Raw genomic sequence first — 14,179 nt, 5'->3', positions numbered from 1 at the left:
GGGCCTGTGAAGTGTGCCAAAGAAATAATCCCCTGCACTGCAGACCATACATTTCAATCCCTGTACCTTTAACCTCCTTGTTAAGTTTGTCTCTTCCAGAATCAAAGCTGTAAAACTACAAATGGTTATTCAAATGGAGCCCCAGATGTAACCTATGACTAAGATCTACCACGAACCCCTGGACTGGCCTGCTAGCCCATGCTCCAATGTTAATGACATCAAAGGCACCCCTCCCAAGGAAATCTCAACTGCACAACCCCTACTATGCCCCAATTCAGCAGGAAGCAGTTAGAGTGGTCATTGACCAATCTCCCCCACAGCACTTGGGTTTTCATCTTGAGAGGTGGGACTGAGAGACAGGACTAGCTGGATTTCCTAGGCCAACTAAGAATCAATCCCTAAGCCTAGCTGGGAAGGTGACCGCTTCCACCTTTAAACATGGGGCTTGCAACTTAGCTCACACCTGACAATCAGATAAAAGACAGCTCACTAAAATGCTAATTAAGCAAAAATAAGAGATAAAGAAATAGCCAATCATCTAGTGCCTGAGAGCACAGTGGGAGGGACAATGATTGGGATATAAACCCACGCATTAGAGCTGGCAACAGCTACCCTCTTTGGGTCCCCTCTCTTTGTACGGGAGCTCTGTTTTCACTCTATTTCACTCTACTAAATCTTGCAACTGCAAAAAAAAAAAAATTTAAAAGTAAAAAAAATAAATTCCCTCCTTCCCCACTTATCAGTACTTCACCCACTGAGAAGCAAAAAATTCGAATAACTGGATAATCCAGGGTAACAAAAGTAGCAAATGCTAAGAAGAAAAGCCATATGTACACCTTTCTTGATGATTTTGATTTCACACACAGAAAAATGAAGATAATGAAATTTTTTTTCCGCCACTTAAAATGCCAAGAGATAACTCCTTTTAAGAAGAAATTTACATCCAACAACAACAACAACAACAACAAAATTCTGCCAAAGAGCTAGTTTGGGACAAGCCACAACTGTTAAACATACAAAATGAGAGAGTAACATTAGGATATTTAAAACATTTATTCAAGGATCATGTTACTTAGAGAGGCATAGAGTAACAAAGCATTCTCCATAACTACCAATAAGAAAAATAGAAAATATTTATATGCTATGCTAACCTTTCTGCATGTTGGCTGCCTACAAACTTCCCACAAAAGTGTAAGAGTGATGAAAACAATATTAATGCCAATGACAAAGAGAAGGAGGAAATTCTGATATGCAGGATAAAAGTTCAGCAACATAAAAGGATAGCACTCACTTTTTTCACCTAACATATTAACGTGAACGATCCCATTATTTCTTGAGTAATGCTGGCAACTGACTAGTGAAAAGAAACATATGTTGAATATTATTCTTTTATAGTATATATGTAATATATGGAGAGAGTTCGCCATACACTGGTATAGTATGGTCTAATGTTTTACTGTAGTATTGTTGCAGTATATATATTTTAAATGACAGACTTGACAGAAATATCTTTTATACAAAGAGCACTGCTCCTTTAAAGATAAAAATTAATGTGGGGCACTCATTGAGGAGCTAAACTACTCTACACACACCAAATTTTGTTAACATGTGAGTGCATAAACCCTTTGAAGAAAGGAGGATTATGCAATTATCTCAGTTAACTGAATGCCTTTTATGAATCACAGTTGATTTCATGATTTAGGCCTTGTAGAGTTTCCCAACTACATCAGGAGAAGGGGAGAAGACTCTAGGGACAACTATAGATCAGAACCTGAAAGCTAGACATGGTGGTGCATGCTTATAGTCCCAGCTACTCAGGAGGCTAAGGTGGGAGGATGGCTGGAGCCCAGGAGTTCTAGGTTGCAATAAGCTATGATCACACCACTGCACTTCAGCCTGGGCAACAGAGCAAAACCCCATCTCTTTAAACAAAACAAAACAAAAACAGAAAAAGAACCTGAGATGCATCCCAAACTGTGCCAACTCCAAGTAGGAGCATCACTCACTCTGGAACATCTGTTTCCCCCTCTGTTTTCTGCTTCATGCTTCCCTCCGCGGATGAGTCTTCACCACTTACTCACAGCTTCTCCCTCTCCTAACCCTAGCTTTCCCATAATGAACAGCACCACTCCTGGCCTCTCCTTCACTCCATGCTATCTCATGACCCTCCCCATTCTGTTCTCATTCCCACTCCTGATCTTAGCTTCCTAACTCAATAGAGATGAGTCTGGCTCAGCTGAGTTAACAGAGCATGCCACACAGGTCATGTAAACTGTATAGAGAAGGTTTGTTGCTGCATGTGGCACCCACATCCTGGCCCAAGCAGCTGTGGCTGGAAAAGCAGAGAAGCTGAGTCAAGTGGTGCAAAATAAGGCCTTCTCCTCTCCTTTTTCATGCAGGAAGGTAGGAGCTATAACCACATAAACTACAAAGCCGAGAAATTAAAAAGTACTATTTAGGAACAAAAGCAAGTTGAAATAATTGAATTGGCCAAAAAACAAATTTTAAAGCAACATACTTTATCCAGATAAAATCAAAAACACCAAATACATCAAGCCAAAGATCATTATTAAGAAACCAGAAAGAGTCCCAAACTCAAATAAAGAATTGATTCATGAGATGACAACAAATCATTACTGTAAATCTCCTAGATGAAATTTAGAAAGTAAAGTACCGGAGTGACAAACCTTAGTGTGATTCTGAATCTATTTAAACAAAATACAAAGTACTATAAAATCCATACATTTATTTAGTGTATTAATTTGCCTCCAGCCTTTTGGTTGTCCCTCTAATATGCCACAATGACCCTAATTCAGAGCCCTACTTAATAAAACTTGTAGTTTCAGGCAAAACTTCTCTCACTATAGAAACATATCCCATTAATGTGGGCATGATAATTGCTGATTTAAATAGCAACATTTATCTTGTATTAACAGTAGTCAAGCATAAAGTCAGAATATCGCTAAGTTCTGGCTGCCACCAACAACCTGTATAAACTTGAGAAAAAATCAATCTAAGACTATTTAGACCACAATATCCTCGACTAGAAGAAAAAGACAATACCACATCCAGCTTTAAACTATATTGATTCTTCTGTGAAGTCATTTTAAATCAGTAAAGCTTAAAGTTCTTTACTAAACATTACTTTTGCCAGACAAAAAGGCACTACACCCAGCCCATCATCTTAAAGACTGTCACCCTGTGGCTGAGTCCTTTCCCCCAGGTAATTCAAGGAGTCCAGAGAGAAGAAAAAAGCATACAGGAGTTCTCACTATCAATTCAATATCCGAACCAGGTGAAATCTCCCAGAGTGAGGCTTTCCACACTTTCACAGTCCAGCTACCACATCTGCCACATGGTCTCCAAGCTACATGTCAGGTCAAGAGCTTAGAGTGATAGGCACAGCATACGAGTTACATCTATGGAGGCCTTTACCAGTCAGTCAACAGTCTAGAAGTATCCTCATTTCATGTTATATACCTAGCAGTGACACTGGAGCCAATCTTTTCTCTTCCGTTGGGTGAAGAATGACAAGTAATATCAATTCTTCATGTCTGTGACCAATGTAACAGTGCCTAAAGGTTACATAATCTTTAGGTACTTCTGGATCACCTTAATCTTATGAATATTATGGCCTCACTACAATTGCACTGGCCAGGCTCTATCAAAAACACTATACCCAGATATTGTTGCCACATTTAAAATAGGACACTAATCTTGCTACTGCAAGTGAACAGAATGGTAAGGGGTCTGAAAACTAAGTCATATGATGAAAAAGGAACTAAGTATCTTTGGTGTGAAGAAAAGAAAACACAGAGATGTAAAAAACATCTTTAAAAAATTTTAAACCTCTGAATGTCAAAACAAGGGCAAATGGATGAAAGAAAGGGGGAACATTTTTCTAAAAATTAACACTACCTAGAAATGATCCACCTTTGATGATCTGAGACTTGTTCTGTCTTTATCACTGTTATATTAAAGACACAGAAGTAACCTCAGTATGATGAGAAGTCTGACTTCTTAAATGTTTTTCATCAAAAAAAAACTGCATGCTCTTAAATTGCAATAATTTATTAATCCATTAACGACTTCAACCTATGTTAGTTATTGTTACCTGTTTTTCTTCGTAAGACGGTAGTTGTTTTTAGCCCTGATTATAAAAGTAATGGGCGTCCATAATAGGAAAGTACACAAAGAAAATAAAAACCTATCATAATCTCACCACTGAGAGTCATGGTTAACATTTTGGCATAATTCTTGCCCAGTCATTTTTCAGACATAAACATATATAACAAAATGTGAGTCAAGCTATTTATATGCCTTTTGTCCTAATTTTTGTACTTCTCTAGTAACCAATTTCACACGTCATTAAATATTTATAAAAAAGTATGATTTTTAACGCCTACATAGTAATCCAATGTCAGATATACCACTTTTCAAATATTACATGGCTGAGTACTTACGTTATTTTTAATTTTATTTTAATTATTACAATACTGTGACAATATCTTTATATATGGATTTTCATACACGTCTCTGATAATGTTCTATGTAATATATTAAGACTAAGTTTGTCCTACGCCCCTGCTAAGACACAAAGACAATTTGAATCACATGACATTGAAAAGACAATTAAAAGACACATGATGCAAAGGCAAGGCTCCTAGTTGGAACTAATCAAATTTACTCCTTCCTCACAAACAGCTAATGCCACCCTCTTCAACAGTTGCTTCTGACCCACACAAAAATGTTTATGTTTGTGTATTATCAGTTAGGGTAATTTTTATCTGCATAATGTCAAAATAGTTCCAAAATCTTAGTATCAACCATAAATAAGGAAGTTTGTATCTCAAGATCTTTCAATTAAGGGAAATGCTGACAAGTACAGGAATTAATGTAAGGATTTAACTAATTTAACTAATAAAGGGAGAACACAAAATAATATACAAACCTTTTTAAACTAATGCCAAACCTTTTAAAACTAATGCCAATAAATATCTTAACTAGACCTTTCCATGGTTACTTGTACTACAAGTCTGTAATCCAGAGTCCTGTCTTGTGACCCTTCTTAAAAGACCTATTTTCATGAATTCAATTTCATTTTCTACATGATCCAACGCATTGAGTTTGGTTTCAAGAAATCATTTTAATCAATAACGACTAAACTTTCATCAGATGTTGATTAAAGATTATTCAATTAAACAAACGGCAGTAGTAATTAAGTTACGTCCACTATCATTAAACATACATTTTTAAACAATCTGAATGACGTTCCTTGCTTCCATGGCTTTAAAAAGAGGAATAATACAGGATATGTGGTTTTCATAAAGAGGTGTGTGAAATGACTGATGAAATAAAAGAAAAGAATATGCCATTACAATGCAACTTGAAGCAGGTGACTCTACAACATGCTAAGACAATATAGACTCAAAACCCAGTCTTCCTGTGTTCAACTGAACACAAGAACAAAACTGAAAGATGAGAAGAATGAATGATGAGCAAATTATTTGATCTTTTTCTTAATTTCTTCTCACTAACCCTGATTTACTAGATTCTTGATAGAAGATGAGGAGCGAATCATAAGGTATAAAAATAAGATCCATTCTAATCTTTAGTAACTTTCTAGATGATGACTAAACAGCCTTTACGGGGTGGAAAGTTACTCTTCTTTTCTAAGTCTTACAAGCAGCCAGTTATCCCTATCTAGACAGTAGTATAAAGAAAACACGATCATGGATTCTGTCACTGGAACATTCTCAGGGCAATAGTATTGTGATCAGTAATAAGAACTCAGTGAATAAGTTTTCACTAGTAATGACACACATTGGTGGTGGTCATCTTTACTCAAGCTTGGGACCAACAATGTAATGCTGCACAGCTTTCTCAGTGAACCTTCAGAAACCATCAAGACATCAAATACTCTTCACTGCATACCCTTTTATAAATCTGAATTGTGAGCCATATACATGTATTACCTATTGAAATAAATACTAAAATTAAAGCTTTAAAATATCCAGATCTTATTTAAATCAAATTTGATTTGTGTTTAAGCATAAAGACTCAGTATTAGAAAAACACATTCGTGGGCTGGAGTTAACTGAATTCACTTTTAAATAATTAAACCAAAACATATATCCATTACTAGAGGAAATAACCTACTCGAAATATAAAAATAATGGCTAGTGGAGAAAGCCGAAGTGACTTTATCATCTCTGCTGTCCCTCAATAAAAGGACTCAAGTAGTCCCCATCTAAGACCGTCTAATGCACCCATTTTTAGGTACAGAGGGAACCAAATATTTATCCCAGGAATTTTCCCCAGAAGACAACACTTGCTATTTTCCAGTCTGAAAACACCTAAAGTAATGTTTGTCTAAAAACAACGAGTTTGAAAGTTTTAAAAATATACCACATAAGCCATCAATATCTCATTTTTTCAGTCTTACTGTTAGCCTTTGTGACAAGCCATGGTTTATAGGTCAGTTTTCCAAATAAATATCCAATATACTCAAAGAGTATAAAATAGCCCTACATTAAAATGTATGATGTATACTTTGAGGAAAAATACTGTACATAACCCAATGCAACAAAAAAACCTGGCTTTCATCAATTACAATGATGACTGGATTTTGTCTTCTTCAACCATTGGGATTACAGATTCCTAACACAGTTTGCTTTGATGAGTCACATGTGTAATACAATCACTGACCCTATCCCCACCTAAAATACTGTAACCCATTTTCCCCTCCAAGATCTGACCATAGTCATTTCACAAGAGAAAGAAAAAAAGAACTGATTAAAAGGAAATAGGACAGACAGTGAGTAAGCCATGAACAACTGCCCAAAGAACTGTAAAAAACCTGGAAGATTGTTTCCATGTGTTTCCATTAGATAGAGTTGCCATTAGGAGTGGACAGAGAATACTGATAAAGTTATATCCATTACCCCCTTTTGTAAGTGTAGTTAGAGCCAAAGAATAAAAAGTACAATTACAAGATAACTTTGCAAAGTTTTAACACAGAAAAACATCTGGAATGGATCCAATGCAAATACATAGTTTAATCTGTAATCCCATCAACCAGGGAATATTAAAAATCATTTAATATATATTTTTAATACACACAGAAAAAAGACTAAGGGTGTACAAATAGTTCTCTTTCAAAGGCAAGATTACAGGTTGGGTACCGTGGCTCATGCCTGTAATCCCAGCACTTTGGGAGGCTGAGGTGGGTGTATCACTGGAGGTCAGGAGTTCAAGACCAGCCTGGTCAACATGGTGAAAGCTCATCTCTACTAAAAACACAAAAATTAGCTGGGTGTGGTGGTGCATGCCTGTAATCCCAGCTACTAGGGAGGCTGAGGTGGGAGAATCATTTGAACCCGGGAGGCAGGGGTTACAGTGAGTCAAGATCATGCCACTGCACTCCAGCCTGGGCAACAGAGCAAGACTCCATCTCAAAAAAACACAAAAAACAAAAACAAAAAGGCAAGATTACAGATTTTTTTTCTCTTTTTGCATGTCAATTATATACTCATTGTAGACAATTTAGAAATGACTTCTGATTTAGTATAAAAGACTAGGCAGTTAAAAATCTATAGATCAGACTGAGTATCAAAATGTGACAAATAACATCTACGGTCTTAGTAAATTTTTCTAATTAAATTTTTCTACAGAATCATCTTCTCCATTAAAAGGTATTATAGTTTGAACTGTCCTCCAAAAAGTCATATGGTGAAGTACTAATGCCTGGGAGCTCAGAATGTGACATTTGGAAATAGGGTCACTGCAGATGTGTAATAATAAGATGAACTCACACAAGAGAAGGGTGGGCTGCTAATCCAATATAATTGGTGTCTTTATTTGGACATAGAGACAAGCACACAGGGAAAATGCCATATGAAGATGAAGGCAGAGATCCAGGTAATTCTTCCACAAGCCAAGGAACACCAAAGATAACCAGCAAACCATGAGAAGCTAAAGAAAGTCATGGAACAGATTCTCCCTTCCAGCCCTCAGAAGGAACCAACCCTGTTGACACCTTGATCTTGGGTTTCTAGCCTCCAGAACTGTGAGGTGATAATTTATCATAGTTAAGCCACCCAGTTTGTGGTATGTCAGCCCTAACAAACAAATACAAAAAGTTTCAAAGTACACCACACGAAGAAATTACACTTTGATTACAGCATTTTTTTCCCATAACAATCTCGTTTTTGGTGAATAGTGCCTGCAAAATCAATTTTTTTCTCCAAATGTCCCAGCCCCTCCCCTCCCCTCTATTGTTGCTATTAGGTAAGACTACATAACTAAGTTTTCTCCCATAGAGTGTGAAAGGAAGTGACAGATGTCACATTCAGGCCTGGGCCTAACAACCATGGTGCGCCTCTCTTCAATACTCTGTCTCCCTCACCAGCACACAACTGGACATGGTGGTGACCAAGCTTCAACAACAGAGATGAAGGCCATGCTTAGCGACAACCCAGATATGTCTTAGAAGGAGCCTGGGTCGCTGAATGATAGCATGGGACACAGCTGCCAACCCAGCTGGAAGACTCTCCTTAGAATGCTATGTGATAGTACAACAAATGACTCTGCTCTTTAAGACACTATATTGTTGGGGTTTTGGGGATTTTTTGTTATAACATCTTAGCCTTTTACCTTTTATCCTTTATTAAGTGTTTGGGAAATAAATCATTTCAAACCCATGCAGTAAAACAGTGTATAGAAAACTGGGTAGATCTCTGGAAAAAACAGTAACGTTGACTCAATGGAAGAAGTGTATAATAAGCTTAACAATTACTATTATAGCTTCAAATTTGAGATAATATGTTTGACAATCTTACTATCTGTAAAACTGAAATGTAAGCTCTTAAAGGAAATATACCAATTCTTATTTTGGAAGATTTTTAAAATTAATTTTATTATTTTCTAATTCAAAAACTTTGAGAGTAATTAATTAAATCGAGCAAAATTTAGTCATATTATGATTTTACATATATTTTTACGGTACAAAAAAACATAAAGTTATATATGAAAGTCTCACACTCCTTCTCAAATCTCCATGTAGGGAGAGGCACTATGAAGCTAGGTAGATATCCTTCCAGGCTTAGAAAAGTTGAGTAGTTGAAGTTTAAACTCAGCTAAAGGAGATTTTAACTTTTGCCATGTACACCTCAAAGTAAAAACTAAGAAACATTACAATCATAAGCCTAGATCCTTCATATTTGTATTACTTTAGAGAGAGAAAAATATTTCTTCAAAGACGCTAGTGAATGGCAATGCAGCCTGTTTCTTAAATGTTTCCCCAAATGTCATTATGTAAAACTAGAATACGTGTGACTGCATGCAAGTTCCTGGAGGACAATTCAGTATTTCTCCATTACTTCATTCTACTGTAGATGAACCATAATGTCTACTTCTGTCTAGTCAAAACTGTGAAAAATGACTCTTCTGGAATTTGGGCTGTTTCTAAGTTAGAGATTTTCTGCTGGATGAGTATGCAAATCCTATATGGACACCTGTCTATGGAAAAGACACTTCCTATTGAACCAAAGAAAAAAATGAGAAGATAAAATGTACTCCCATCTAGCTATTCAGAGACCTCATTAATCTGTGACCAAGAATAGAATCTATGACTCTAACTCATAGTTTGTGGGATACACACATGTTCCTGGATTCAAATGTGTTTCCATTTAAACTACTGGAATGTATATATGTCTCTGCAAACAGTGAGAAATATTAGCAAATCTAAGAATGAAAGTCCTTTGTGATCACATACACCATATTTTGACTCAGCTTTTAAAATGTCTGAAATCACAAAGGTGAAACATCTGCTTTTTACATCTATCTATGAGTTAAAGAAGAACAATGAAGAAGAATCCTTTCACAGATAGCATCTATTTTTACCATCAGAGTCAACCCAAGGGAAATCTATAATTTCAGCTATTTGTTTCTTTTTCATTTTATTTTTCTTTTCTTATTTTTTCTTTGAGACAGGGTCTTACTCTGTCACCCAGGCTGGAGTGCAGTGGTGCGATCATGGCTCACTGCAGTCTCAACTTCCTGGGCTCAGGTGATCCTCCCACCTCAGCCTTCAGAGGAGCTGGAAGTACAGGTGTACAACATCACACCTGGCTAATTTCAGTTTTCTGTTTGTTTGTTTTTGTAGAGGAGGGATTTCTCCATGTTGCCCAGGCTGGATAATTCTATTCTATTCTATTCTACCCTGTTTTATGACACAGTCTCACTCGGTTGCCCAGGCTGGAGTGCAGTGGCACGATCTCAGCTCACTGCAACCTCTGCCTCCTGGGTTCAAGTGACTCTCGTGCCTCAGCCTCCCAAGTAACTGGGATTACAGGCATCTGCCACCACGCCTGGCTAACTTTTGTATTTTTAGTAGAGACAGGCTTTTGGCCAGGCTGGTCTCAAACTCCTGACCTCAAGTGATCCACCCACCTCGGCCTCCCAAAGTGCTAGGATTATAGGTGCACCCCACCATGCCCTGCCCCAGGCTGGTCTTCAATTTCTGAACTCAAGTAATCCGACAGCCTTGGCCTCAAAAAGTGGTGGGATTACAGGTATGAGCCACTGCACCCAGCCTATTTGTCTTCCCTTGTCTTATCCTGGTTGCTAACCCTGCCCCCAGCTAAGGCCAGGGCATTCTGAAATGCTTAGGTATTGAGTGTAAGTTGGAGATTAACCAATGTCAGATAACACCAAGTCGGGGGGATAGTACCAAAACTGCAGCAGCCTGAGCCTATAAAGTAAGGTGGAAAACTCGTAGTCTGGCACATTCTATTTGGCCAGTAGAACATTTTAAAATTTGTTTTACTTTAAATATCTTTAGAAAAGATCCCCCACCATATTCATCATATAGGATAGTGTACCTCACCTTGCACAATAAACCCCTCCTATGTCACATGCCAGCCAAACGACGTATGAATGCCACATGAATTGATCCACCTCTGAGCCCTCTTACATTTTGTTTATTTGCCTTCAAGCAAAAATTTCATTAGATTTTCCCTGGAAGGAGCCTTCTTGGAATGGTTACGTCTCATACAGCATCCCCCCTTTTCCTGGCTAGTTCTGTTTCCAGCTCCCCTATGGAAACCTGTTCTCCTCCACAGGAAGAGGAGCGTTCGGGGGCTTCTAGGGTAGCTGCTGAGATAAGTATATTTCCTCTTACTTCTCACCATGACAAGAGTAAAAGGCAACTTACCTTTTGAAAAAAGTCTTCCCCACTTCTGCCTTTCCCTTCAGCAGCAGCTGTAAATAAAAATGTGCACATTTAAAATACTTTTTCAATGTATGTATTCAAAAAACTTTCGAGCATCAGATATGGGGATGCAAAAGCAAACAAGATGCCAGCCTCGCTCTCCCACAGCTCAGTGCCTGCTAATATGCCTCACTGGGATGCAAAATTGGTAAAGACTAGCACGCTAATCCATCAATTACACATCTCTAGGTTATTTAACACTCTTTTGCTTTGTCTGAAAGACTCACGAACCCCTACACACTTAGATGATGAAAGTGATCTCGGCCTTTCATAGTTAAAGAACTATATGAATAAATGCAACTCTCAAAGTAATCAACTGTAACACTCCAAGCACTTCCTATCTGTGATCAATCCCAGGCAGAAGAGGCTGCCTTGTCAGCAGGTGGCTCATGTATATGGCCTACTTCTAAGCTGTTTCCATTTTATGCTTTACAATGAGTATATATTCTACTTGAATTTCAATTGGCATCATATACTTTTAATTCACTCCTTCATTTGTATATACAAAGAGAGAAAAAAAGAAAAACAGAATTAAACAGTAATGGTGAAAGTCACAGCCCACAATAAAATTGCATGTAACATTAATTAAAATATCACTGTATTTGAATACCATTTTTATAGATAAATGGTAACCCATGAATACAGGACAAACCCATTTCTCAGTCTGTGTTCGTAAGTCTTGTGACTATGAACATTTTGTATTCATTTGTGTTGCAGGGTGGGGAATCTGACAAAAGGAGAGAAGCGATAAAAGAGTCAATAGCATCTTGCTTGCAACAGACTCAGACTGCATCTTTCTAAGGCCAAACAGGACTCTGATTCGGGTGTAGGGTGGAATAGTGGTTAATGAGAGAAGCCTGGTCAGGACAAAGAAAGGTGCTGAAGTAAAAAGTACTGGAAATTAAAGTCTGGAAGACCACAGTAAACCAAACACCTGCTAGGCAATACCTCAGCACAGCCATGTTTGTGAGCAGAAGTGCATGTGAGTGTGTATCCAGAACACTTGTTAAAATGACTAAAGACCCAAGAAATAGGGCAGAGCAATCACTTAAGAATTCCATCTGTCACTTGGCAAGTTTTGACAAGCATCTACCATAACTTTGACACTGTTAAGTGAAAGAGTCAAAACTTGGGAGGCCGAGGCAGATGGATCACGAGGTCAAGAGATCAAGACGATCCTGGCCAACATAGTGAAATCCCATCTCTACTAAAACAAAAATTAGCTGGGCGAGGTGGTGTGTGCCTGTAGTCCCAGCTACTTGAGCGGCTGAGGCAGGAGAATCACTAGAACCCAGGAGGCGGAAGTTGCAGTGAGCCAAGATTGCACCACTGCACTCCAGCCTGGCGACAGAGTAAGACTCTGTCTCAAAAAAAAAAAAAAAAAGATTCAAAACTTCAGAAATTCTCTCTGCCCTCAAAGAAATAACAAGTATTTAAATTCTTTTTTCACCAACTTAAATTTTACAGTTAAATATAAGACACATTGTCTATTTTTGTAGAAATGTGTATTTTTTACCAACACATTTTTATCCAAACAACAGATTGCAGAGTACATGTTTCTGGAAATTCCAAGGACAATCTGAAAAAACATAAAAACAAGGGCTGAAAAGGAATTTAAAAATTGCCTTCTAACGTGTGGTAGGGCTGAATAATGACTCCCGGCAAACAGGTTCATGTACTAATCCCCAGAATCTTACATGGCAAAAGAGATTTTGTAGATGTGATTAAGTAAAAAGATAGGAAGATTATCCTGAATTAGCCAGATGGGCCCAATGTAATCGTGTCCTTAATGAAAGAAGCAAGGGGCTCAGAGAACAAGAAAGTGATGTGACAATGGAAGCTCAAGGAGAGATGGTTACATGACAACAAAGGACAGATCAGAGATGACCAAGATTTGAAGACAGAGGAACAAGCCATGAGCCAAGGAATGTAGGTGGCCTCTAAGAGCTGGAAAAGTCAAAGAAATTATCTTTCCCTATGGCCTCAGTAGAGAGTACAGTCCTGCTAACACCTTGCTTTCAGCCCAGTGAAAACCACTTCGGATTTCAGACCCAAAAAGTAAGATTTCTGTTGTTTTAAGCTACTACACTGTGGCAACTTGTTACAGCAGCAAAAGCAAACTAACCTATAATGCTAATGTCTTTTTAACTTTTCTTTTTGAACAAATTCCACATCATCAATAGCATGAACTGCACCCAGACACTGTCATGCCAAGTGTCAGGTTTCAGCCCAAGTGGAGGACCAAGGGGAGGGGGTGGATGAGTGGCGAGCAGCTGAAAGAACACTCGAGGAATCATAGGGAGTTGTGGCATGGCTTTATTCTCTCTCGGTGCAAGTTAGCCTGGGCGCCAGCCAGGGCACGAACCGTGGGTGCAAACCTGGGCGCGAGTCAACCCAGGCGCAAGTCATATGTACAGCGTTAGCAGGGTAATTATACCTTTTACAGACAATAGTGGCTGCAAGCCAAGCACGAGCTCACATGGGTGATCACCACGTGTTGTGGTTATGTAATGAGTGAAATTGTGCACGTGTGCTCCAAACTCCAGACTCACACGCTAGACCGATGGCTGGCCTATACTTGATCACAGCAGATTCATTTTCCTTATACTCCACCCCCTAGGCCAAGGGAGACACAGGCCTTGGACACACAGGTCCAACACATAGGCCTCATACATAGGCTCTGGGCATGCAAGCCAGGCCCCAGACACACAGGTCCGACACAAGGCCTTATACATAGGCTCTAGGCACACAGGCCCCAGACACTCAGGTCCAACATATAGGTCTTACATTCCACCCCCTAGGCAAAGAGAGTTTTTCTAGTGGGGAGACATGCCCACAGGGTGGAACCCTGGACCCAGAGGCCATAGCAGTAATACATGAACAACAACTCCAGGTTATGGTGGGCAA

General features: G+C 38.6%; 1 protein-coding gene across 4 annotated transcripts in view; it reads right to left on the bottom strand.

Moving 5' to 3' along the window:
- The window catches only part of LOC105466199 (BicC family RNA binding protein 1), a 332,909-nt gene that overhangs the window by 197,431 nt on the left and 121,299 nt on the right, over positions 1–14,179 (bottom strand). For all 4 annotated transcript variants that reach the window (XM_011715228.3, XM_011715224.3, XM_011715225.3 and 1 more), the window contains exon 2: positions 11,216–11,262. In XM_011715228.3, coding sequence (XP_011713530.1) covers positions 11,216–11,262 — 47 coding nt within the window. The remainder of the gene's footprint in view (positions 1–11,215; positions 11,263–14,179) is intronic.

Source organism: Macaca nemestrina, chromosome 9 (assembly GCF_043159975.1).
Source record: "Macaca nemestrina isolate mMacNem1 chromosome 9, mMacNem.hap1, whole genome shotgun sequence".
NCBI lineage: Eukaryota > Metazoa > Chordata > Mammalia > Primates > Cercopithecidae > Macaca > Macaca nemestrina.
Note: the sequence above shows the minus strand (reverse complement) of the source record. Positions and strands in the feature narration are given on the sequence as shown.